The 27,312-nt window shown below is 43.2% G+C and overlaps 2 protein-coding genes across 6 annotated transcripts in view; one reads left to right on the top strand and one right to left on the bottom strand.

The window, feature by feature from the left end:
- Nucleotides 1–762: 762 nt before the first annotated feature.
- Nucleotides 763–11,888, bottom strand: Meig1 (meiosis/spermiogenesis associated 1). 2 transcript variants are annotated; one of them, XM_052729279.1, is made up of 3 exons: nucleotides 10,435–11,888; nucleotides 3,978–4,144; nucleotides 763–1,032 (listed from the first exon to the last, which is right to left on the bottom strand). In XM_052729279.1, the coding sequence occupies exons 2-3, from the start codon at nucleotides 4,113–4,115 to the stop codon at nucleotides 904–906; spliced, it is 267 nt and encodes an 88-aa protein (XP_052585239.1). In that variant the 5' UTR covers nucleotides 4,116–4,144; nucleotides 10,435–11,888; the 3' UTR covers nucleotides 763–903. The 2 variants fall into 2 exon arrangements, with proteins under 2 accessions (XP_052585239.1, XP_052585238.1); XM_052729278.1 differs by having other exon boundaries at nucleotides 10,975–11,888.
- Nucleotides 11,889–16,348: 4,460 nt separating this feature from the next.
- Dclre1c (DNA cross-link repair 1C) overlaps nucleotides 16,349–27,312 on the top strand; it is a 33,039-nt gene continuing 22,075 nt past the window's right edge. Inside the window, exons 1-4 of one of the 4 annotated variants that reach the window (XM_052729780.1) lie at nucleotides 16,349–17,250; nucleotides 18,433–18,484; nucleotides 21,982–22,066; nucleotides 25,869–25,928. In XM_052729780.1, the coding sequence (XP_052585740.1) occupies nucleotides 17,142–17,250; nucleotides 18,433–18,484; nucleotides 21,982–22,066; nucleotides 25,869–25,928 (306 nt within the window). In that variant the 5' untranslated portion in view covers nucleotides 16,349–17,141. The remainder of the gene's footprint in view (nucleotides 17,251–18,432; nucleotides 18,485–21,981; nucleotides 22,067–25,868; nucleotides 25,929–27,312) is intronic. The other 3 variants (XM_052729781.1, XR_008216088.1, XM_052729779.1) reach the window with 3 other exon arrangements.

Genomic DNA, 27,312 nt, shown 5'->3' with positions numbered 1-27,312 from the left:
GGGTGCCATCAGCACAAACTTCAAGACCCAATTGCTTTCTGAGAGTCTAATGGGTTAGAAATGGTGTTATTTCAGCACTTGGGGAGGAGTGTTGAAGAGGGTCATGAGTTCAAAGACAGCTTGGATAGACAGCAAGACCCTGTTTCACAGTTAACTAGCTGACTAAATAAGCCAGGGCTGGAAATATAACTTAATAGTATAATGATTGGTCTTTGTGAGGTCTTGTGTTTTGTCCCCAGCACTGGTAGCTAAATTATTAAATGTTAACTTAAAAATGTAAATACTTGTGTTTATATAGTAATGAAATATAGTTTACTCTCTCTGGATCTTTGGTTTCATTTTCTCTCTCTGTGTGTGTATGTGTTCTCTCTCTTCTTGTGGTGCTGGGGACTAATCCTACATACAGCTTCATGCACATTAAATACTCCTTTTCTACATTGTGGAGGGCTCCTCCAGAGTGGGTATCATTCTTTGTATTTATGTCCAGCAAGAGGCAAAAGACCCAAGAAGCAAAAACAAAACCCCAGGCCAGAAAATGCAAGTACTATTGTAGGCAGAGAAAGGCTGGGAGGGGGCTCTCAGTGGAGTACTGATCTGCTGTAAGGAAATACATCGTCTAACCCCTGGAGTGGCTTTCAAAGGGTTGGTTTCCCAGGAGAGCCACTAGAGTGCTCAGGAGGAGGTAGAGGGGCGGTGCCCAATTCTAAGGTTCTCTGCAGCTGCAGAAGTGTGTTCAGAACTGGACAGGATGACTAGCCAATACCAGCTTCCATGGTGTTTATGTTGTAAGACCTTGAATTAAAGACAGCATCTTGAATTATTTTGTAAAATGGCATTTACATGATGGAAAGTGTAAACAATGAATTCTTAAAATAGGATTGCCAAGCCAAAGTAATGAAAAGGTCAGTATGCATAAATTTTCACTTTGTGGACTTCCTTGTCCTCGCATTCCCTCTGTTTGTTGTAGTAATAGAAAGTATTGTCCCTCCGCTGAAGTTTCTTCACGTATCCTGTCTCTGGCCAACGGTCTACCTGCATGGGAAGGATGAGAATGCTGTAATGCCAGTTTTATTTTATATCATATTTCACCATCAAACAACTGCACCAAAAATTAAAGTCTGAGGGCTGGAGAGATGGCTGAGGTTAAGAGCACCGGCTGCTCTTATAGCAGTCTTGAGTTCAATTTCCACCAACCACAAGGTGGCTCACAATCACCTATAATGAGAATTGGTGCCCTCTTCTGGCCTGCAGGTATACATGCAGGCAGAACAGTATACATAATGAAGTCTGAGATAAACTTAAAATCTGTGTGCTCTTAGGGAGAGCATTGTGTGCACACACATAAAGCAAATATTAGTTCCAACCTTAATCTGGAAAACACGTACTGAATTGAGTACTTCTCTTCACAGTCAAGTCTCCAGGTTTTAGTGTCTACATTATGGCTAAGATTGAAGATATGTGCCAAATAATTTAAAATGCATTGTTTTTATATTTCTAAGTGACTCAAAACGTTGTAACTTCAAAAACAAATGCTGCAGGAGTAAGCTGGGAGAGAGCCCAGGGCCCCTGCTGAAGCACTATGTTGATCATGGGCTTTCCGCAAGGACTTAAGCGGTGGTTTTCAACCTGTGGGTCTCGACCCTCTGGAGTCCAAGGACCCTTTTACAGGGTCACATACGGGATATCCTGCATATCTCATATTTGCATTACAATTCATAACAGTAGCAAAATTACAGTTATGAAGTAACAACGAAAGTAATTTTATGGTTGGGGGTCACCGCAACATGAGGAACTGTATGAAATTGTCTCAGCATTAGGAAGATTGAGAACCACTGCACTAAAGGAAGGCACTGGACTTGAAGAAGTACCTATGCACTTCTACCCAAGCTTCAAGTTCACCATCAAGTCCAATTTTTGTATCCTGCCACTTTACTGAAGGAGTTTATCAGCTGTAGGAGTTCCCTGGTAGAATTTTTGGGGTCACTTATGTATACTATCATATAATCTACAAATAGTGAAAGTTTGACTTCTTCCTTTCCAATTTGTATCCCTTTGATCTCCTTTTGTTGTCTTATTGCTCTAACTAGAACTTCTAGTACTAGATGGAATAAATATGGGGAGAGTGGACAGCCTTGTCTTGTTCCTGATTTTGTGGTATCGTTTTGAGTTTCTCTCCATTTAATTTGATGTTTCAAGTCCAATTTTTAATAGAAACTTGAACTCACACAGTCCTCAGAAATCCTTCCCTTCTCCCCACTGTTCCTTGTTCTTACTCTGGTTTGTCTATCCTTTGTCTTGCTCTAACTTGTATGTACTTTCTTCTTTCTATCCAACTTCAGTGTTGCGCTCTCTTGGCCAGGTTAATGCGTGGTGGCTGTTGGTTTCAGACAGTGTTTCATGTATTTGCTGTCTGTGCTACATAGCCCAAGGATGACCCTGAACTTCTGACCATCTGGCCTCCACCTGGGGATTACAGGCATGCAATTACCACCATGCTCAGTTTATGTGGTGCTGGGAATGGAGCCCAGGGTGGCTTCCTGCAAGCCAGGCAAGCATTCTACTAACAAAGCCACATCCCCAGCTGTTCTGTGTGTGTGTGTGTGTGTGTGTGTGTGTGTGTGTGTGTGTGTGTGTGTGTGTGTGTTCTTTTAGGAACTTAAGTCAAAACTAATAACTTCTTTGGTTCATAACTCATCACAGTGCATTCTGGAACCCAATGTGTTCTTTTTATTGATAAAAATGTTCCTTCTGAATTTGTGAGATGCACTTTATCATTGTCAAAAGTCCAAATCCAGTTCTGGAAAATCAAACCCTTTTCTTTAACATGACCAATATGGGCCACCCTTCCCTTTCACGGTTTTCCTATAACTCACAGTCTGTAACTGGAAGAAAAGAGTACACGACTTGGGGAACTGTGTCTATTATTTTCTAGTAACTTGCCCCTTTTCCTTTTCCATTTCTTTCACCTGCTTTTGTTTGAGACAAAGCCTCCTGACATAGCCCAAGCCTAAGTGCTTCAACCTAAGCTCCTCCCTCAGTCTTGAGAGCGCTGGGATTTCAGGCATGTGCCACAATGCATGGATCTTGCATTTTCTCTCGTCTGCTTTAATTATGTATCAGTAGAAACAGACCCCAGCACATCCAATCTGCACGGCAGGTCCAGCTGCATTTACTTTGTAGGAAAGCAGCTAATGTTTCTAATACTTAAGTCAAAGCTGCTACCAGCAGGGAAAAGGAGTGTCCTCAAGATGCCGGGACAGGTTCTTATCCCTTCTCCAGATTCCAAAGACAACCCTGTTAGTGTATAAACAGTGCACTCACTAGATCTTCAGCACATTCAAGGTTTATGCAGGAGGGAAAAATCCATGGTAGAAGGTCAGGTAGAAGGTCAAATAGAGAGGCACCCAATGGTGTGAGCTATCTAGCTTGATATCTCCTAATGTAAAATTAGTTAATTGTAGAGTGTAGCTACAATGGATATGGTGTTTTCATCTGTAATCTGCCTGGGAAGTGGATGTAGGAGGATGTAGCAATTTGAGGCTTTTATCTACATAGTGAATTCAAGGCCAGCCTGGTTATAGAGAAAGATCTTATCCCAAGAAACAAAACAAAACAGAAAAAAAAAGACACCAATATATACAGCCTCTTTCTAATTCACTGTCAAAATAAGAGGGGAAAGGATATTTTACCACAACTGAATATATGATAATAGTTAGCAGAGTAAGGAAAAGGACTGTTTGAAGATTCACGTATGTGAGAGCACAGTAGTTCAGAAAGTGTGCATGTGCCCAACCAAGGGACCGCACTGTCCCCCAAGTTGTAGACCACCTTTATAGGCTTCAGTCTCCCTCCCTTCAGATGAGAGTTTCAAAGATTTCTCTGTAGCTGTACTTCGTTACTCTGTTATTAAAATACATCTCACCATCTGCGAAACTGGTTTTTTGTTTTTATCAAGTTTGAAGAGCAGTAAATTTTACCATAGCAACTTGGTTCACTTGTTTATATTCGATCTCATCCCGATAGCCTGCTTGCTGAAATCTATACAGGTTTTCTATTTCTTCTGACCACTTCTTGGCGCGACTTATTGATTTCGGTTTCACATCAGAACTCGCCATGGCTACGGAGGCCTTCCTAGCAATTATTTCTGAAAGAGGTTAGAACAATTTCATAGGTAACATGATTACAATTTTCAAAACCTTTAGAGTGAACAAAAACGACTGAAGAAAAAAAATATGGAACTTCAGTAAACATTTCACATTTTAACATTCATTTCTAAGACTGTTATTTTTGGGAAAACAAAATGATGCACCCAAAATACTTTTTAGTCCTAGAAGACACACAGAGAATAGTTAATTTCATCATCAAAATTGCAGTTATGAATTAATGTTCTAAATAGCCATTCTTGGTCTTTGGACACTAATAGTGTACATTTATGAAAACATATTGTCATTTGTATTTATCAATATACTCTCAAAATATCCCCCCACGATTCCATTGATTTATATTCTCTCTTCCTCTCCTTCTCCTTCTCTTTTAAAAAAGGAATGTAAGGACAATCACTCTTAGCAAGGCATGGTGATGGACTTGGGAGGCTGAAGTTGGAGCAGCTGAGGTGAGGCCAGCCTGGGCTGCTTACAAATCAAAAAAGAAAAGGCCCTCCTCTTCTCCCCTTTCTTGTTCCCAAGGCACACCTTCCATTATTTTCTTGGGTCCCAGTGTCACACTGTCCTCTGGTAGACTAATGTGGGAAGACAACTGGACAAGTTCCATGCTAATTGTTTGTTATGTTAGATCATTGATTTGAAATGGCATGGGTGGTTACTATTGGTCCATGACATTCAGCTCTCCAAGCCTAGTTTACATTGTCTACTTACCAAACTTCCATTGCTGAGTTTTTCCCCTGGTTCCTGGGACTAAACTCAGGACCTTGTATGGTGATATTTTATTTGTACTGAAATGTGATTTTATTTGTATGTTAATATATAAAGTTGCCTGGGGGTCAGAGCTAATAGCAAGCCATAGCAGAGCCGGGCATTGGTGGTGCACACCTTTAATCCCAGCACTTGGTAGGCAGAGCTAGGTAGATCTCTGTGTGTTCAAGAATACATCCAGCATTGGAGACACACACCTTTAATCTCAATACCAACCATAGAAGACCTGGAGGTCTGTACAGACAGGCAGTGACGAGGTGGTCATGTGGTTGGGTTTACAACCAATGAGAAGGCAGAACACAAAGTCTTTATAAAGACAGACACACAGGAAGTAGGTCTCTTTCGGAGAGGTAGGACCACCGCAAGAGGAAGGGTAAGGTTTTTAGCTCTTAGCTCTGACCTCTTGGCTTTCTTCTTAGCATTGGTTCTGTGTTTCTTATTGAATAAGATGGTTATTTTTACAACCTTGTGAGTGCAAGCATTCTACCATTGAGCTGCATGCCCAACACCACAGTCAGTTTTTCCAAGGCATTGTCTTGTATTTGTTTTTCTCAAATACTTATTTTTTTACAAAAAGTCATTTAACTGACATAAAGTACCCAAAATTTTCACCATGGATTCCTTGAATCCATTCTATTAATGTTGTTTGTCTAAAATTCATTGTCACACTTCATAAAGATGATCCTAAAGGGAATTCATGTATTTTCAACCATGGTAACAAATTCTCATTAGGTTAACTTTTTAAAAGGTCAACAAATACATTAAAATACGATGGATAGAAAATGGAAAATTGTCCTCATATCAATTAGAAATATTCCTCCTTGCCACTGGGTGAACATCATCCCAAAGATGGGCAGGCTCACAGCAAATGCCTTTACAAATGGAATACATAGCTTTTACAGAGGGAAAAATCAGAAAAGGAAAGAATGACGGACTTGCTGAACCTCCTTGACTGTTTCCCCAGTGTGGAAAATGTAGCCTTCAAGTCTATTCTCACGGTTAGTAAAAGGGAGACTATGCCGAGGCTGTGCCCTTGGTTTAGTTTCCAGTATCAGTCACACACAAGTACTAAGGGCAGCCTAGGAAAGATGAGTACCCACTACAGATGAGGAACTTGCCTATGCTCTTTCTACATCCTCTGGATCTTTTGCTACATTACTTACATTATTACATCTAAATAGAAGGCTGTTTACATTCCATTTGGAAATCATATTACCACCGCAGTTCAGTTTAGCTCCAGATTTAAATAAATTTAAATGAAATCACTGGAATTGTATAATTCTAATTCTGATGAAAATAGTAACCACATACCAGATAAAGATCAGTATTGGGTTTTGCAATTTTTTCTAGTGTGCAAACTGACATGTACATTGGTTAGACTAGGGAAAATTAGGCTTTTGTTAGAGTGTGAGTTATTAACAACTTGTGTCTCAGCTATTTTAGATTCAGGCTCATGTTGCATCTTATTGATTTCATTGTTATGGTATTGTAAGAGTTTTTGTAAAATCTGGAAAGCCCGATAAAACAACCCAGTTTCTTGTTTTATAAGTCCATTCATTTCACTGTGAAGTCTGTCACATTGCCAATGCACCATACACTAGTGATGACTAATAAGTGAGCTGGAAATATGTAGTAAAGCTTGGTAATCCACTTATATAAGGGAGATGAATCAACACACACATATTAGAAAATATGATATGAAGAATCATGAGAGGGAAAATGGGAATTCATTATATTAAAAATACATTCAAGCAGGGTGCAGTGGTACACATGTTTAATCCCAGCACTTTTTTTTTTTTTGTTTTTGTTTTTGTTTTTCGAGATAGGGTTTCTTTGTGTAGCTTTGCGCCTCTCCTGGAACTCATTTGGTAGCCCAGGCTGGCCTCGAACTCACAGAGATCCGCCTGCCTCTGCCTCCCGAGTGCTGGGATTAAAGGCGTGCGCCACGACCGCCCGGCTAATCCCAGCACTTTTGAGGCAGAGACAAATGAGTTTCTGTGAGTTCCAGGACAACCAGAGCTACACAATGAGACTGTCTCAAAAAACAAACAAACAAACAAACAAACAAACACCACTCAAGTGGCTAGAGCACGGCCCAGTGCTTACAAATTCTTATTGTCCTTGTAGAGGATGAAGTTTGATTCTCAGCACCAAGTCAAGTGCTCACAACCACCAGCCTTTCCAACCCCAGGGAGACCTATCATCACCCTCTACTGGCCTCCTTGGGCACTGCACTCGTGTGCATGCCCTCTTAGACACACCCAAACACAGGTCATAAAAATTATTTTAAAATAATAAAACCTTTTAAAATATTCAAAATTAGTCACGTCTTTCTATGAAGTTGGTGGTTGAATCACTTTGCTGCTTCTACATACAAAACTCATTTTCTCAGGGCAGTGTTTCAGGGTTAGTTCTGTTTTCCCGTTGTATTTACTTAGCTGGTTGATATGCAATAAGATACTTTGATTTGCTTGTGTCATTCAAAAATATTTTCCTGAGTGTCATGTCACTTTCAGGTTAAGCAACTGTGTAAAGTAGACACCTAAAAACGCTACATGTTATGGAAGGGTGGAAAAGATGCTGACCCAGTTGAAGCTGCAGGAAATCACAGTTTTTCTCGGCAGGAATGCCCACCTTAAAGACATTATCAGACATTTGGAAATTTAATGTGAATTTCACTGCTGTGGGATGGTCTGTATGTCAAATGTGTTGCTGATTGGTCAATGAATAAATCACTGATTGGCCCGTGGCCAGGCAGGAAGTGTAGGCGGGACAAGGAGGAGAATAGGGCTGGGAAGTGGAAAGCTGAGTCAGGGAGACACTGCCAGCCGCCATCAGGACAAGGAAGATGTAAAGTACCGGTAAGCCACAAGCCACGTGGCAAGGTATAGATTAATAGAAATGGATTAATTTAAGCTGTAAGAACAGTTAACAAGAAGCCTGCCACGGCCATACAGTTTGAAACCAATATAAGTCTCTGTGTTTACTTGATCGGGTCTGAGCGGCTGTGGGACTGGCGGGTGAGAGAGATTTGCCCTGACTGTGGGCCAGGCAGGAAAATTCAAGCTACAAATGGCGCCCAACGTGGGGCAAGAGTTTCCACCTAAAACCTGAGAAAAAAGATTCTAAAACGGAGCTAAAAACAGCTTCCTAATTGTCTCTCTCAAATGAGCGGCAGCTGCCGGTTTGAGCTACTGGCGGGTTCCTAGTGTGCGCTCGACCTGCGGTATGGCGGGAATGAGGCCTCTGCAAGTGGCACATTAAGCTGCATTGTGGATTTAGCCTTTGCTAGTACAAAACAAAAAAAGAGGTTTCTGGGCTACACGCTGCTTGGATAAAAGCATAGACCCACGATAGCTCCCAGAGCTGGTGGTAAAGTACCACGCCATGTTGGGAAGCTGCGGTGGGCGGAGCCAGCAGCCACAGCTCCTGCAGCTTAAAGCAACAGATTCACAATAAGACAGATTCAGATGTAATAGTTTAAAATGTGTGTAAAATATACGTAGGCTTGAAAGAGACAAAAAAAGGTGATATATACAGTATAGAAACAAATACATGGTTTTAAAAAATAAAGTCTTTAAAGAGACAGTAAAATTAATATAAAAAATAAGCCACGTAGAGATGACTATTACACAGAGAGTCTGGATTGTGTTGTCTTTGGGATTCTTAACTACAGAGAGATGTTTGATTGTAAAGGAAGCTGAGTTAAACCAGTACGTATATTTTAAAGATACTTTGACTTCAAAATTTGGATGTAAGGATATGTTGCTTTGGAAAAGAGTCTCTTTTGTTTCCACAGAAAGCAAGAGGCTATGGATTTGTTCCAGAGTAAGATACATCAGGTTTGACCAGCCAAGACCCCCTGAAAGGTCTCCGATGACACCATGGCCCAGATGATCCAACATCCAGAACCGTTTCAAGACAACTGGCTCAGATGATACAGCCTCACGGACTACTCCATGATCCTAAAATTTTCTTTGTTTCCCCAGAAGATACAGCGCCCCCCTCCAGCAGGAAGTAGTAAGAGAAGCTACGCCCAAATTCCCAAATATACCAAGCTGACTTTGGAGATGTGTAAAGGTTAAAACCTTCCTTTTTAAGAAAAGAAAAGGGGAGGTGCTGTGGGATGGTCTGTATGTCAAATGTGTTGCTGATTGGTCAATGAATAAATCACTGATTGGCCCGTGGCCAGGCAGGAAGTGTAGGCGGGACAAGGAGGAGAATAGGGCTGGGAAGTGGAAAGCTGAGTCAGGGAGACACTGCCAGCCGCCATCAGGACAAGGAAGATGTAAAGTACCGGTAAGCCACAAGCCACGTGGCAAGGTATAGATTAATAGAAATGGATTAATTTAAGCTGTAAGAACAGTTAACAAGAAGCCTGCCACGGCCATACAGTTTGTAACCAATATAAGTCTCTGTGTTTACTTGATCGGGTCTGAGCGGCTGTGGGACTGGCGGGTGAGAGAGATTTGTCCTGACTGTGGGCCAGGCAGGAAAACTCTAGCTACATTTCACCATAACAGAAAAAGTGAATTTAGTACCTGCAGTAATTATGCTATGAAGTAGTGGTGCAAATTATATTCTAGTTATTAAAAACAAACAAAGTGAGTCTTGTGAAGTTCTGTGCTCGAGATGGTGCAACCAGACTGCCTGACCAGAGCTGAGTGACTTCAGGTGTCGCAGTTCAGACGTCATCCGGGACTATCCTTAGGCGCTGCACAGCCATTTGCTCTCAACCTCTGGGTCTGACCTCTGGTCATCAGATGCAAAGGGTATGAAAGTGTCGATGCTTCGATATTTGACTTGTTGCCAGAAAAATAATCCCCAATCTTTTGTGAAAGAGGTTTTTTCATTAATTTTTTTGCTCTTTAAATACACTACCACAGTAACAATTATACATTTTTTCCGTTTTTGCTTTCCAGTTTTGCTCAGATAAAAATACCTATGCATAGTATTTTTTAAGTAAATGAAAAAATTATTATAGAATAAAAACACACTTCTATAATACATAGGTGTATCACTACAAACAGGAAGTGGCAATGCTTGAGTGTCTGTTTTAGAAACGGAATTTCATTAAGCACTATTAAGAGCTATGTGTACGCTGGAAAAAGAACCCCACCAATCTCAAGTCCCTGGCAAATTAAGGTTCTAAAGTAACAGCAGACACCTGTGACCTGCAGCCTCCTGCTCTACAAGAAGGACTGACAATTTAAATGAGACTGTTGGTGCATACCTCTTAAGTTCCGTTTCGGTTCTTCCCCTACTTAACCCTAAAGCTTATGTCAGCGCCTCGAACACAAACCTGGGTCCCAGGACCCTTTTCCTAATTACTCTGCCCGTGTGCCACCTTAATTACCTCTTTCTCTACTTTTCACGTTGAGCGTCTCTTTTTGGTGTATTAGGGATGGCTGGCTGAGTCCTGCCTGCTGTCACTGAAGCTTTTGTCCCATAACTCTAATAACATGATAACATGCCTAATCTTACAACCCCCAACTCTCCTCACCTTATTTCATTATTTGTGCTCCAAGGAGGTGGCGGGATATAACTGAGGATCCCTTTAAACTACATGTAAACCTTGGCCAAGAAAATGAACAAAAGCCGGGACTGTTTTCTGAATCCAGCTCTCACACTGGGTCCGAAACAGAACACCATTTTCCGAACCCAGTCTTCACACTGGGTGTTCATTTTAAAGACAAAAGTGCCGCCCCGCGCCCTGACCGTAAGCACTCCGTTATGGTCGGTCCACAGTCCATAGGTGCCAATTTGCGTTTATGGAGCATAAAGCCACCCTTACGAGGGTTTCCCACAGCTAGCGTTCTCTGCCCGCCAGAAACCACTTTCTTTTTGCCATAAATCACGATTTCTGTAAGGTATAACCTGCCCAGAAGAAGCTGGGCTAGAGACAGTCCTCTGAACCCAGGCATTAAAGGGCAGAGCCATTACAGTAGCTGATTTGGGGAGGGGACGAATTTAGCTGGGGAGCCCATCCTAAGATGTAGGAAGGGCCAAAAGAAGACCGCCCTAAAAGAGAAAACCCAGGTACCAGGGCGGCCGGGCGGAAGGGGCGGGTCCTGCGCTCCCGGGGCGGGGCGGAGCCAGGGGCACGGCGGTCAGGGCCCAGGTCCTCGCTGTTCATCCGCTCAGGCCCGGCTCCCGCTATCCGCGGTTACCCTCGCTCAGCCGGCCTCGCAGGAGGGCGCAGCGGTGCTCGTGTTCTCTACTCGGGATCCGTGGGCTGAGTCAGCCAGAGGCCAACTGTTGCGGCTGTTGCCGCCCGCGCGTCTCCTAGCAACGCAGCGACGCCGCTCTGCCCGCTCACGTCGGCGCCGCCCCGCTCCCGCCGGCCCCGCCCCCTGCTCCTGGGTCTTTGTGCGCACTTTAAAGGGCTAGACTGGGTGAGGAGGTCGGTGTGCCGGAGTCAGAGGGCGCCCCAGCTGAGCCCTCTTCACTGCTGTGATGAGGCGGAGACTCAGAGGCGTTGTATGAAAGCGTTTGAGAGACTAGAGATCGCAGAGGTTCTGGATCCTGATAGAAGATAAGTGTCAGTGTGTGTGTGTGGATTCAAGGAATCCGTCCAACATGGTGTCTGACTGTAACTAAACGAAAGTTAACTAACACCCATAGCTTTATTTTCCCATCAGTATCTTCAGTGATAGTTAATGTATCACCTATTTTGGTGAAAAGTGATTCAAGATCAGTGTTTTTGAGTGCAGAGCCGTGATGATTTGCTAATAAATAGAGGGCGAAAGGGAGAAGGACGATGAGTGGGAGCCAGCTCATTGAGAAGACCCAGAACTGGTAGTTAACTGGGAGGGCTGGGGAGCCAGACCAGAGCCATGACAGATTTCTAACAGCCCTGCCAGGGGCCAGGCCTTAGTTTCGGTTTACTGGATCTAAGCAAGCAGTTCTCGGGAAGACCACAACTCGGGCAGCCAATCAGCAGACCCTCATAGCCTTCTGCTGGCTCAGCAGATCCCTCCCCCCCACCCCCATCCCTTTGCTAGCTAAAGATAGCTTTTACTACCCTCCAGTCAACAAGCCCCTAACCACTGCAGCCTCCAACCAATCCAGACTAATCTTTCCTCCACCAATCAGCACCAGATTAATCCCTCCTTCGGGTCGCTCTTTGCCACCCCAACCTGCTGCAAATAAACGCTCCTGCTAAATTGAATACGTGACTGTTGGTCTTTCTTGGGGGCTTCTCTCGTACCCAAACATTAACAATGTAGGGATTTTGTGAGCCAGTTAAACGCAAGCCATATTTTTTACAGATTAAATCCTGCAAAATTCTTTTTAGGAAAGTCACTAAATACTAAAAATAAAAAGGATCTATTTATAACCCCCAAATTAATTTCCTTAGCCAAGATATATCTCTGAATTTTAGATTTATGTCTACAATTTGTATTCTACATCCAAAGCCAACCTCTTCCCCCAAACAGAGGAAATCCTGCGGTTCGCACATCTCCCACTTGGAATAGCTGTCGCCCAGAGTCCTCTGTTTCTCTTAGTGCACCCATCAGGGAGACCTGTTGACTTTAATAGCTCCCACACAAGTCCAAAAAGCCATCTCTCTGCAGTCTCTCTGGTGATTACAGTAATTCCCAACATCTCTCCCCACGCCCATAGCCTATTCTCAACACAATAGTCAGCACAATCCACTTAAAACCTAAATCAGGTGATGTCAGTCTTGGGCTTGGCTTGTGACCCTACAATACTTTTCCATTTTATTCTCAGTAAAAACAACAATAAGGGGATTTAGTTCAGTGGTAGAGTGCTTGCCTAGCAAGCACAAGGCCCTGGGTTCAGGCCTCAGCTCAGGGGAAATAAATAAATAAATAAATAAATAAATAAATAAATAAATAAATAAATAAAACCTCAGAGGTTTACAAGGCCAGTAAGACTTGGGCGATCTACATACTGCCCATACGGATTTGTCATCTTCCTCTACAGTCCTGGATCAGTTTTCTCCAGCCACACCTGGTTTAACAGCACCTAGCATGCAGCAGATATGAATGCAGTGTGCTTCAAGGGAGTACATACACATCATCACCTCACTGCTGCTGATTCCGCTCTGATGCTATGAAGGAAGCGGGATGACAAGGTAGCTCTGAGAGAGGTGCTTCAGAACACAGTGGCCTGGAATTTAAATCCGGACTCTGCTTACTGAGAACATGACCTTGTGCAATTTACATAACAATGCCCACACCTGTACAACGACCACAAAAATGAACCTGTCTGCTAGGGTCGCTGTGAAAGTGAAATAGCAAACAGAACACTGACAGCGTCTGGAACCACACAAGTGACAGTGTCAATCTTCACTAGAATATGCATTCTGTGAACAAAGGTTTTTTGACTACTTTACTCGCCACTACGCCTTAGTGTTCAGCCCAGGGTCTGTAACATAATAGAGTGGGTGACTATTCATTGAAGGAATAAATGGATTTTGACCATCAGATTTCCTGGGATATTGAAGTAGCTTCTTTGGTTCCTTTACCTGAGACCTGTATATATTATTCCATATATAGATTTCATACGTGTAAATGTTTTTTTAAAGCCTGAGTGCAGATACTTATGGAGGCCAGGGGCAGTGGATCCCCTGGAACTAGAATGACAGGTGATTTTTTGAGCCACCCAATGCGGGTGATGAGAACTGAACTTGGTCTTTCTGCAAAAGCAGTATGAAGTTTTAAACTGCTGAGCTGTCTCTCTAGCCATAACAATGTACTTTGATAATATCCACCTCCAACTCTCCCTCCCACTCTCCCCAGATACCCCAGCAATTCACTTTTACCCTTCATGTCTTCTCTCCTTGCCTTGTTTTTGTAAGAAAAGTAAAAGATTTCTGAACCTGCAATGGCCAAAAATAAACTCAAAAGCAAATATGTGATTAACCCAAGGTGATTGTACCATGGTGTACCTGTGTCAAATTTGCGGTTCCCTGAAGTCTCTGTTCTAGTATTGGTTGTCGTTTTGAGACAGGGTCTCACTATGTAGCTCTGGCTGACCTGGATCTTGCTATGGAGACCAGGCTGGTTCTGAACACACACAGATCTGACTGCCTCTGCCTCCAGAGTGCTGGGATCACAGGTTTGTGCCACCATACCTGGCCGTCTCAGTTTTAAACATAAAATACACACACTCTGCGTTACACATGCTGTCATGCCATACAACACCAACAAACACTGCCTGAAATAGTACCTCAGATTCAAAAATTACAATATTTTTACTGTACATACATTTTTTGCTAATATAGAAACAATAGTTTAATTATGGAAATAAAAGACTTTTAATATTTTCCTACCATTATCCCTCAGTATCTAAGTATTAAATTAATACTTGTATGGATTGTATTATGTTGTATGTTTAATTTCAAAAATTGCCATTTGAGATGCTGGTTTAAGCTTTATAAGAAACAGTCAATTTTGCCTAGGCATGGAACAGAATTTTCAACAATTTCTGAAATGGTTGTAAATATCTTTCTGCCACTGGGATGTTGTCATATTTATGCAAAGTAACATTCTCAGCACTAATGATTATAAAATTAGTACCGATCAACTCTTAAAAAATGCTCACGGTGTTCTGCGTACTGAAGCACCAAATATTGTCAAGACTGAATTCTTCATGTAAAAAGAAACAGGCCTGTCCATCCATTAGTAGACAAATTTGATTATGTGTGTGTGTGTGTGTGTGTGTGTGTGTGTGTTTGTGGGTATGTCAATTTTTCAGCCCACCTGTGCAAGGCTTGTCTACTGGCCCTGGGATCTGAGGGCCTGAAAGAATGGGGTGGACTACAGTCTAATGCTGTAGACAACTTTACTTCAGTTTATGTATTTTTTTACACAAATGTAACAAAGAAAACAATGATCTGAGGAAGGTTGTTTGAATTCAGAAAAACATGATCAGAAAAACATATAAATGCAAATAAACACATGCTAAATATGAACAGAGAAGCCCTTTCCCAGAACTTTCTCAGGAGAGACCAGTTTAAATACAATTGCCTGGCGTGTACTACAGATTACATCTGGGAAAGCATGAGAGCAAGGCGGAAGACCAGATCCAGATCCAGGGTGCACTGGCCAGATTGGGTTCTGTAGCTGTGTTCTGACATCCAAGAATAAAAATGTTTTATAAATTGAATGTAAATGTTTGTCACAGGAGGCATGAAATCACATCCAAGAACGATCACATCCAGGGAACACATTGCAGCTGAGGTCAAAGGCCCTCTGCCCTTTTTCCTAGAGCCTCTCTCACAGTTCCCCAAGCATTGTTCACCATGCGTCATTCCTTTGACGGTGTTCCCGAAATATGTATATCAAAGAATTATTTTCAAGTAGATCTCTTCATGATTCATTATCAGCAAGTACTTGATTTGCATGCCTGTTTTATATGTGTCCAGTGCTGTGTAAAAACTTCTAAAAGGAAGGAGAGTCCTGAGTGGAAAAAGTTAGGCTGTAAGAATCTAAGTGTGCATGTTGCTTACATTGTAACTTGATTCCCACCATTATTTCCTACTGTATACATTATAAAGAGGGAAGAGGTGAGCAAATAAGTAAGAAGAAGAATCTTATTTTGTCTTGCCTCTTTCGGAGCTTCAACTTAGGAGCAATTCTGTAGATAGCCAGACTCAGGGCAGAATGTATTGTTCTGTTGGACAACCCACTCACAGCAATAGTCCTCCCTTGTTATAGGACAGACCATCTTATACAAAGTCAAGGCTTTACTAGTACTACTGTGGTAAAATGTATAAATTAGTGACTATGTCTAAGCCACTTCCCTCCACTGCCTGCCTTCCTTCTTCCCCCATTCCTCTTTATGAAAATCTGTATGTGAATAGAACTGAGTATTATGGCTGCAAGAGCAAGCCAATGTTCTCTGGCAGAACCAAGAAAGTCATAAATTAAGGCATATTTAAAATACATTTTTGAGTACACCAGAGAGACAGATACAGCAAAAATGGGGAAGCGTTTCTATAGGTCCAAGATGCTATCTGATGACATTCTTAGCTTTGGGGCTGGTGGAAACTAGAGGTCTGCTAAATTAATAGATTCCCAAAGGTTTTCATCTCTTAGTCACAAGATGTTAGTTCCAACACAGAGTTGGACAAGGAATAGCTATTCCCAAGGGCTAGAAGTAGCCTGAGATAAGGTAATTAGCTTATGGGCCCCGCAACATTCTTATCTTTCCACAGTACTGAAACCAGTCAATCCGTTTCTGCAGACACAGCTTCTTTTAGGGAGTTTTCCTTCCCACCTCCATAAGGTTTGTCAAAGTGTTCTGCATAGCAGGATTTGGAGGTTCCAGTTGTTTGTGATCAACAGTGTCTAAGGAGAACTTGGTAGGAAGGAGACAAGTACTACTGACAGAAGTATTTGGTGGATCTATACTGTTACTATAAAGATTCTTCCCCCCACCCACCACCCACTCCTGCCCCCCATCATTCTTGCCCTCCGTTTCTTTATATATCTTTCTGGCTTTCAATAAATACAGCTCCAGTGATTACTGGAGGCTAGCAGATCAACAGGATCTTTGCTTTTTCCCCCTTTTCCTCTAAGAATCTATGTCTGAATTGTAGCCTTCAAGATATAGTTAGCTTATGTACAAACGGGAGAGGGAACGAGTACCAACAGAATTTATTAACCAAGAGTCAGAGGTAATTTCCTCATCCAGTCCTCGTGGTTTTCCTATAAAATACAAACTGGGAGAAGAGAAAAAAGGGAAAAAATAAACAGAAACAACAACAACAAAAAACCCAACTCGATCTTCGGTAGACAGGAGGAAATGCAAGGCAGGGTGATTAGAAAAATGAAGCTCCTGGCCACCATTTCCAGCTGTGTTTTGTTTCCTGCCTCGGTTACGCCACAGATGCCGGCAACTCTGCACCATTGCATCAAATACTTTTGGTTTCCTTTGTTGCTTTCTGGCAGGAACGTGACTCTCGGTGAGGAGCCAGCGGTACACACTCGCTGCGCTTGCCCGGGTCTCAGTGTGCAACTGCTGCAGCTATTTAAAGCGAGAGGGCCGTGGGAAGCGGGAACAGGACTGGCTGCTCCTTGGCTCCGCCCCCTAGCGCAAGGCTCCTTTGATTGGACGTGGCTGAACTCGGCCGGCCTATGGGGAGGCGGTGCGCAGGTTCCCGGAAGTGGTGGCGCCCAGGGTCAGTGTGCCGCTCTGCTTCCGCGGTGGGCTTAGGGTCTGTCCTTCCTGGGCGCTATGAGCTCCTTCCAGGGACAGATGGCGGAATATCCAACCATCTCTATTGACCGCTTTGACAGGGAGAACCTGAAAGCCCGCGCCTACTTCCTTTCGCACTGCCACAAGGGTGAGTGAGCCCCTCTGGCCACCTACTGCCGGGGCGGTAGGGCTGGAGAAGATATGACAGGAGGGTCCGGGCCTGGTAAAGGGGGGAGCAGGCTGCGGACTCAGCGAGGCACTGGAAAGCACCCCCTGTCCCAGTCGGCTCTTCGCCTCGCTTTGGCTTTATTGAGTTCCAGGTCTGTACCACCTCTGTAACCCCAGCTCTGGTTGCAGTCTGACCCTGGACCCTGTGGTAAGGCTGAGCTGTTAGAAATGCTGGTTACTATCCCAGCAGAGAGCATCGGTTTGGTAAGGTTTAGTTAGCTCTTGCCCACACTTCCCAAATTCTCGTTTGTCACGCGTGAAGAAAACACATTTCAGAACTTCTCCTGCACCCCGAGACATTAGGCAAGAGCCTAAGATCGATCTCTCTCTCTCTCTCTCTCTCTCTCTCTCTCTCTCTCTCTCTCTCTCTCTCTCTCTCTCTCTCACACACACACACACACACACACACACACACACACACACACACACACACACACACAGAGTCAGTCTGATACATTAATCTCACACACACACTCTAATGTCTCTCTCACACACTAATCTCTCTCTCTCTCTCTCTCTCACACACACACACACACATACACACACAGAGTCTGTCTGATACACACACTAATCTCACACAAACACACACACTCTAATGTCTCTCTCACACACACTAATCTCTCTCTCTCTCTCTCTCTCTCTCTCTCTCTCTCTCTCTCTCTCTCTCTCACACACACACACACACACACACACACACACACACACACAATTTGTAAGCTTGGTCAGATGTCCTCCATTTTTTTAAATTATTCATTTATTTTAGGTTATGGGCAGAGTTCATGTATCCAAGGTGTCGTCAAATCAGTTCACGTAGGTTCTCTTACTACCTGACTGCCTCAATCTCCTCAACCATGTGAGATTTGAATTGTTCTCATCAGCTCAGGTTGGACAACTTTCAGTGGTTTCTGTTCTGTACTCTGAAACATTCATCATCTGCAGAAGAACCAAAGACCTATGGGATCAATTTGCTCATAACAGTGAGCCTTGTGTAATTTCTCTCAATAGGAACCTCATAAAGACAGCCCAGCTGTCATTGGCCGAGGAATTCTTTTTAAAAAATTAAACAAAACATGTTTATGACTTCTGATTCTTTTCCTTGTAGATCACATGAAAGGATTAAGGGCTCCTTCCTTGAAAAGAAGGTTGGAATGCAGGTAATTGATTTTTGCTACTTATTCATGTATAAGTAAACATCTTAACTGAAAGCGCCTAGACAGAACAGTACATACACCATAAGGGGATAGCCTGATAAGCCTATGTATGTAGCTTCCACATCAATAAGAAACCGAACACTACCAATATCCCAGACCCCTGTCTAATCGCTCTTGTTCCTTCTCCCAGAAGTAATTCCTATTTTGATCTTTTGTCATGATGAGCTAACTTTGGTTATTCTTGAATTTTATATAACCACAAGGCTTGATGTCATGGTGTAATCCCAACACTGAGGAAGCAAGAGGATTGTGAGTTCAAGGCCAGCCTGGGTTACATAGTAAGAACTTGTCACAAACAAACAAAAATAAGTAAATAGGATCATATGTTGGATAGATTAAGAAATCTTCTTAAACATTTTCAAACGTTCAATTATTTTTGTTTTATGTATATGCTTGTTTTGCCTGCCTGTATATGCACACCACATATGTGCAGTGCTCACGGAAGCCAGAAAAAGGGGCCAGATCTCCTGGAACTGGGCTTACAGACATTTGTAGCTGCTATATGAGTGCTAGGAACTGAACCTGGGTCTTCTGGGAGAGCAGCGGTCCTAACTGCTGAGCCATCTCTCCAGCTCCACCTTTTACTTAACATTGTATTTATGTGATCCATCTGTGTTGCTGGCTGCAGCAATAACTCATTTGTTTTCCTTTTTGTAAGAGTGTATGTTTATGTGTTTGAATAGCTGTTCTGGAATCCTAGGCTGGCAAGATGGCTCAGTGGTTGAGAGCACTGGCTGCTGTATGGAGCAGGCGTGATGGAGGTTGAGAATACAGTAGTCCACATGGAGTTGGTATTCCCATTAGAACTTCTTGATAACCTTTTAAATAGGCACTGTTATTATTTCTAATTTACAAATGAGGAAACTAAGAAGCCAGGCAGGTTAAATTAGTTGCCCAGTGTCATAGGACCAGTGTAGATGGACGAATCTCTCCCACCCACCTGTTCCCAAATAACCAGTCAGAGGCTTAATATTAATTATAAACTGTTTGGTCTATGGCTCAGGCTTATTACTAACTAGCTCTTTTATCTTAAACTAACCCATTTCTATCAATCTATGTATCGTCATGTGGCTGTGGCATTACTGGTTTGCTAGCATCTTGCTCTCTGTATCTTTCCTTGGATTTCCCACCTGGGATATAACCTATCTTGCCATAGGCCAGAGCAGCTTCTTTATTAACCATTAGGAGCAACAGATATTCACAGCATCCAGAAAGACATCCCACAGCAGACCAGTGAGTGGCAGGACCAGGTTTTTTTAAAGACAGGGTTTCTCTGTGTAGTTTTGGTGGCTATCCTGGATCTTGCTCTGTAGACCAGGCTGGCCTCAAACTTACAGAGATCCACTTGGCTCTGCCTCCTGAGTGCTGGGACTAAAGGCGTGAGCCACTGCTGCCTGAGGACTAGGCTTTTAACCAGGTCTGGCTGATTTCAGAGTATCAGCTGTCTATTGCTGTGTGACAGATGACCTTGTAACTGAGTATCTTAAGATGACACCAATTCCTCAGTTTCTCTGGGTCAGGAATTATGAGAGTGTAACAGTGGGGATTGCTGGTTTCTACCTGCCCGGCATCAGGTGGAACTGAAATTATCTGAAGACTCGAGTGTGTGAAATATGGAAGGATGCATAGACAGCAGCAAGGCCTAGAGGAGCTACCTTTTTGAGCTTGTCTGTCTCTGAGGTTTTAACCGGGCGTCGCTAGTGTTGCAGTAGAGATTCCAGGGTTAAAAACTGTATGTCCTGGGACAGATATGGTGAAGCATGCTTTTAGTCCAAGCACTCAAGAGGCAGAGGCACAGGCAAATCTTTGTGCAATTGAGGCCAGCCTGGTCTACATAGTAAGTTCCAGGTTAGCCAGGATGACATAGTGAGACCCTGTCAAACAAACAAAATAAAATCCCAAGGGCAAGTCAGGAGGCAGGCATTTAGAGAGTCTGGAGAGCAAGTTTTAAGAATCCTGCAGTTGCCAGGTGTGGTGACACATGCCTTTAATCCTAGCACTGGAGAGGCAAACAGATTTCTGTGAGTTCGAAGCCAGCCTGGTCTACATAGTGAGTTTCAGGATAGCCAGGGCTATTATACAGAGAAACCTTGTCTCGAAAAACAAAACAAAAAGAATCTTGCAATTACTTCCATCATATCCTGTAGTTAAGGCAGTTACAGAGATCTTCCAGTTCAAGATGAGGGTACAAACATAAGCCCCTCCTTTTAATGTGGCAATGTGTGGGTATGGAGGTGAGTAGTTGTGGGTAGTTGTGTTTGAGACACAGTCTTGCTATGTAGCCCTGGCTGTTCTTGAACTTATGTACATCAAAGAATACAAACGGATGGGGTATATTGTGTGTGGAAATATAATTCAGCAAGAAGTGTATTCGTAATCTCCAAACTGTACCATTACATTTTTAGAATTTAATAGGAAATTAGTATCTGTTCACTAGAAATGTATATACAAGGACTGGAAGCGTAGCTCAGTGGTAGAGCACTTGACCAGCCTGTGCAAGGCTCTGGCTTTGCTCGTGAGCATACATAAATAAGTAGATTTATATGAAGTAAAAAGCGGAATTTTCTGTTCCCAGCACCCCTTTCCTGTCCTCTAGAAGTAGCTTAACATTTGGTGGTGTCCTTCCCAGCTGTACCTGACTGTATACAAGCATTGTTTTTATTTTCTTCTCATGGTGGGGATCATTTGCTAGGCAAGTGCTCTACTACCGTGCTACACTTTGAGCCCCAAGCACATAGTTACAGCATGAGAGAAGAAATGGGCTTCTTAGGGAGTGGGAGGACCCTGCAGGTCCCCCACTCCTGCCCGGTGATAGGACTGAAATGGCTGATGGTATACTGGTACTGTGTTAGCCAGCTTGTCACTGTGGCAAGACACCTGAGAAAAACAACTTCAAAGGGGGCAAGATCTGCTTTGCTTCCTGGTTTCAGTCTGTGGGTGGCAGGTTCCAGTGCTCTTAGGCTCCCAGTGAGGCAGAAACATGGCAAAAGGACATGGCAGAGGAAAGCTGCTTACCTCCGGCAGCCGCGAAGCAGAAAGCAGGAGACAGGAAGGACCGGGGTAGGGTATGCCCTTCAAGGATGGGTCCCCAGTGACGTCCTTCCTCCAGTTAGCCCCACCTCCAGCAATGCTATCAATTCATGACTCCATCACAGGATTCATCCATGGATTAGGTGAGAGGCCTCATATACCCCCAAAGCCCCACCTTTTTCTGAACATTGCACTGGAGACCAAGTCTAAGCACATGGGTTTTAGAGAGACTTTTATATCTAAATCCTGGCAGGTGTGTTGGGAGCCACTGTCATATTTTCCATGTTAGCTGATTGGATTTCCTGGAGAAAAACGATATCCCGTGAAATGAATCGCTGACTCACCAAAGGGGCTTGTTTTGAATTGTGCTGAAACAGCTTTTTTTCTTCTGTTTTGTGTTTTGCTTTCAGCTTGAAGGTTTTCCTGTACTGTTCTCCAGTTACCAAGGAGCTGTTGTTAACTAGTCCAAAATACAGATTTTGGGAAAAACGAGTTGTAAGTCAATTGTAATTCAAAAAATTGTAATTTTTGAATAGCACTACTTTGTTGTGTACATGGGGAGTATTTTTAGAGGCATCTTTTTAAAAAAATCATTGCAATTATCCTTTGTCTAACTCCTTTCTTCATCCATTATAGATTCATCATTAATTAGAACAATGGTATTTGATGTGTAATTCGGCAGTTTAGGAGTCAGTCATTGGTTGTTTCTTGTTCCTCAAGAATGTGATTTAGAGCCGGGCGGTGGTGGCGCACGCCTTTAATCCCAGCACTCGGGAGGCAGAGGCAGGCGGATCTCTGTGAGTTCGAGGCCAGCCTGGACTACCAAGTGAGTTCCAGGAAAGGCGCAAAGCTACACAGCGAAACCCTGCCTCGAAAAAACCAAAAAAAAGAAAAAAAAAAAAAAAGAATGTGATTTAGGTCTTACACTTTCTTTACTCTCATGGACTGCCCAGCTGAGATGTATCAGAGTGTAAACAAAATGTGCATGCTCATGATTTTTAAATCGCAGACTAGCTCAGGAAGAAGAAACATAATTTGAAGTTTATAATAAGAAAGGGTAGGGGCCGAGAGATGGTTCAGTGGTTAAGAGCACTTGATGTTCTTCCAACACCCACATTAGGTATCTCACAACCACCTGTAACTCCAGCTCCAGGGGATCTGACTTCCTCTTCTGGCCTCAACAGGTATTCATACACAGGTGACATTCATACACACACACACACACACACACACACACACACACACACACACACACACACACACACACATCTTTTAAAAAAAGAAAGAAAGAAAGAAAAGGTAACAAGCAGAGTACTAGATATTAAAAGATAGAATGGAGCCAAACCCAGTGACACAGGCCTGAGATCCCAGCATTTGAAATTCTGGGCCAAGAAGATCTCAAGTTTCTTTTTCTTTCTGAGGTTCTGTGGACTAAACGTAGGGTCTTGTGTGTGCCAGGCAAGCACTCAATGACTGACCTATATCCAGCCCCCAGATCATAAGTTCCATGTCATCTTGACCTACATGACAAAAAAGAATGAGAAATAGAGTGCATAACTTAGAGAGAGAGAGAGAGAGAGAGAGAGAGAGAGAGAGAGAGAGAGAGAGAGAGAGAGAGTATCACTATGTAACCTTGGCTGGTCTGGAATTTGCTATATAGACCAGGACCAGGCTGGCCTCAAACTCAGAGATCCACTTGCCTCTGTCTCCTAAGTGCTGGGATTAAATGTGTGTGCCACCATGCCTGGCCTAGAATGGGTAAGTTTTATTCTGGAAAAATAAAATGGATCTCTCCTCCAGAAGATAGTCAAAAGAAAATTACTGCAACATGTAAAATATAAACATGGCAGAAAAAGTCCTATTATGAACCTTATTACCTTTAGTAGGAACAGATTTTTCCTTGGAGGCGAAAAAAATTAAGAAAGCCCAAAGGAAGGCCAATACTAATCTAGATCTAGATAAAGCAAAAGGATAGATTTAGAAAATAAATAAATAAAAGGAAGGAAGAGTATGAACCAAACAGAAGCCCAAAGTGTCAGAGTAGCGCTTTTCCATCACATAGAGTAGAAGGCCAAAGAAGCCAGCCAAACAAACAAAAAGCCAGAGCACCAAAAGATCCAAAGGGGACGTTATTCACGGTTCTGAGAAGCCGCAGCTCAAGAGGACATGAGCATATATGCTGTCAACAAAATGCCTCTCATTCAAAGTAGTGCCTGCTGGAATCTGTTGTGTCTACTGCTCCATCAAAGAAGGATGGCGACCATAGAGAGTAGGGTTAGTTAGGAATTACTGGGGGGCAGGCCTTAAGTAACTGGTAGCGTCAAAAAAGTCTGCATGAAGGGTGGTGTCTTGCTGATGTCTGACAGATGACAGCTCTCAAGCCCCACCTCTTCTGTCCCCTCTGCCCCACATCTGGCATGCCTCTGTGAAAAACAGCTAGATCAAAGCAAGCCCAGGCCCACCCCTTTACCACAGCGGCCAGGTGCGCAGCTCAGAGGTGGTGCAAGTCTGCCCAGTGTGTTTGATCCCCAGTGCTACCAAAACAACGGAAAACAAGACTAGAGCCTGTGAGATGGCTCAGTGGGCGAAGCTTTCACCAGCAAGCCTAATGGCCCGAGTTTGATCCCTGGGACCTATGTGATAGAAGGAGAGAACGGACTCCAAGTTAGCCTTTGACCTCTACGTACATGCTCGCTTCCCCCTCCACTCCACAATAATTAACTAAATGTGAACAATTTTTAAAAAAGAAAACAAAGACAGAAACAACTTTATATAGACTGAGACTGCAACAGACTGTGACAATAAGGAATCCACTGATTCCCAAAGAATGGAAGTGATAAATAGTTAATGAGACAAAATTATGATAACTCGATTTGATCATGACACATACAAACCAAATTATTGTTCTGCACTCAATAATTATGTGTGGACATTATGTTTCAATAACATAGAGATAGGCAACATCTGCTGTCTCTAAAGCCACATCAGCCCATTCCATCCTGCTTGGGTGCTGTACCCAGAAGATCCTGTGCTGGGAGTAGCCTTTCATAATGCATGTTTAGTCTTGATATCCCACCTGCCAGTGGAAGGATGTCCATCCATGTCCTCTACAGATCTGTCACAGCAGCCAGACTGCTCTGCCTTTGCCTCTAGGATTGGGCATGTATTGCTATAGGTTAGTCTCTGTGGGGCAGTTGAGAATGAGGAAGAGTATACACAAACTGGAATTCACAAAGGCATCTAGAGTCTGGAGGGCAGCCAAGCCATGTCAGCATCTCCTTCAGCCTTGATAATGATCACCTGCTTCGGTACTACATGTGAGTTATAGTCACGTTGGCCTTGACTCGGCGAAGTCCATAAATGCCTCTGATCCCAGCTGTGTGTGTGTGTGTGGGGGGGGGGGGTTGAAGACAGGAGGATCCCTCGTGCTCACTGACCAGCTGCAGGTTCAGGTAAAGGTCATCAAGGAAGACACCTGACATTAGCCTCTATCCCCCACACATACATGCATATACACAGGAACACATACACGCCTAGGAAGTGCCACAGTCTGAATTATGAGGGACCATCAAAGAAAGAGGGTCACTCCAGAATGTAATCAGGCACTGAGGCAGCAGGGAGGTCCAGCCTTGACAAACTGAACCTCACACAGCTGGGAAGAAGCACGTTTACATCACACCCCTGCAACTTTAGTCCGTAAGTCTCAGAAAATAATCACTGATTAGATAGAAAGGATTTCCCCAGGGCTTCAGTGTGCCCCAAAACAATCCCAGCACTCTGGTGTTCATGCCAGATCAAATGGCTTTAGGAATTTTCTACTACAAGGAGCTCTATCTGGAGCTGGAGCTGCAGCTCAGTGGTGGAGTGCTGACTGGGCCCCCATGGTGCACACCACACACATACACATGCAAATAGAAAAAATAAGGAAAATTAAAGTTATCAAAATCTCTTCAAAACAGTTTCCAGCCCAGGTGGTTTCATGGTGCATCATGAGCAAGATGCTTTTCATCTGTAAATGTGATATTTTAATATTTGTCCCTGGTCTGTGTGCTGTGTGTATGTGTGGGTACTGAGTGTGTGTTTCTGTGCTCTGTGTGTGTTGTATGGGTATGTGTGCTGAGCCTGGAACCTAAGCCCTCCCTGTACATGCTGACAAAGTGCTGTTGACACTGAGCTGTAACCTCAGCTCATTCAAGGCACTTCGTTTTGTTATGTCTTTTTTTAAAAACTGTTAATTTTACTGAAATCAGAAATGCTTACATGGAGTCTATAACTTCTTCACTTAATCTCTTTTCAGAGAGCCATTGAAATTGAAACACCTACCCAGATAGCTTTGGTTGACGAGGCATCGGGTGAGGTAATTACATAATACATATTTTTTTTCTTAGTGCTAAAATGATTGTTTAACTTTCTCTTTAAGTTAGAATGCTCATTTATTCATAAACAATAATTTATGAAATAAGTAAGTTTTTAGAAAAACAACCTCAACATTTGTGAGTGTTTTGATCCCTGTGTACTGGGGTCCTCTCAGTGTGGATTGGGGTCCTCTCACTGTGGACTGGGGAACTCTCACTGTGGACTGGGGAACTCTCACTGTGGACTGGGGAACTCTCACTGTGGACTGGGGTCGTCTTACTGTGGACTGGGGAACTCTCACTGTGGACTGGGGAACTCTCACTGTGGACTGGGGAACTCTCACTGTATACTGGGGAACTCTCACTGTGGACTGGGGAACTCTCACTGTGGACTGGGGAACTCTCACTGTGGACTGGGGAACTCTCACTGTATACTGGGAAACTCTCACTGTATACTGGGGAACTCTCACTGTGGACTGGGGAACTCTCACTGTGGACTGGGGAACTCTCACTGTGGACTGGGGAACTCTCACTGTGGACTGGGGTCCTCTCACTGTGGACTGGGGTCCTCTCACTGTGGACTGGGGAACTCTCACTGTGGAGTGGGGAACTCTCACTGTGGACTGGGGTCGTCTCACTGTGGACTGGGGTCCTCTCACTGTGGACTGGGGAACTCTCACTGTGGACTGGGGAACTCTCACTGTGGACTGGGGAACTCTCACTGTGGACTGGGGAACTCTCACTGTGGACTGGGGAACTCGCACTGTGGACTGGGGTCCTCTCACTGTGGACTGGGGTCCTCTCACTGTGGACTGGGGTCCTCTCATTGTAGGGCATGTTCCTCTCACTGTAGAGTGGGGTTCTCCCATTGTGGATTCTTAGCTATTATTTCCCAGTGCCCTCACACAGTGGGAGAAGTAAAAGTTCTTTTTAAAAGGCATTAATCTGTTTTGGGGGTGGTTAACTTCAAGAACTAATCACCAGTCAAAAGCTTCTTAATTAAATTTCCAGGGGTCACCATTTCAACCCCCAAGTTTCAGAGGTTGGAGACATTCCATTATAGAGTGTTAAAATTATTTCCAACTTTAGAAGGATTAAACATGGTGTAATTATTTTTTAAACTTTTTGCCAATTTATTTAGTTTTACCTGTTCTTGATGAGAATGTTGTTTGTTAATACTAGACAATGTTGTTGTCACATTTATTGTTTCTTATACCTGGGATATAAAATAGTGATTGGTTAATTTTTTTAAGCAAACTCAAATATAAAGGCTGTCTTCTTTTTGAATCATTTTCTTAATTCCAAATAAAGTCTCTGCCCAAGTGGGAAAAATTTTATTCAACCTTAAATTTAGAGCTAATACTTTATGAATGTATAGTTTAATAG

This window comes from Peromyscus californicus, unplaced genomic scaffold (assembly GCF_007827085.1).
Source record: "Peromyscus californicus insignis strain IS unplaced genomic scaffold, ASM782708v3 Scaffold_8__1_contigs__length_139910024, whole genome shotgun sequence".
NCBI classification, from domain to species: Eukaryota; Metazoa; Chordata; class Mammalia; order Rodentia; family Cricetidae; genus Peromyscus; species Peromyscus californicus.
Note: the sequence above shows the minus strand (reverse complement) of the source record. Positions and strands in the feature narration are given on the sequence as shown.

What these genes read in the sequence shown, in the direction of transcription:
- Meig1 (XM_052729279.1), bottom strand. Translation starts at nt 4,115, where the DNA reads ATGGCGAGTTCTGATGTGAAACCGAAATCAATAAGTCGCGCCAAGAAG. An exon ending in AAGTGAACCAAGTTGCTATG is followed by an intron (nt 1,033 to 3,977) that starts GTAAAATTTACT and finishes CTTCCCATGCAG; the next exon opens with GTAGACCGTTGGCCAGAGAC.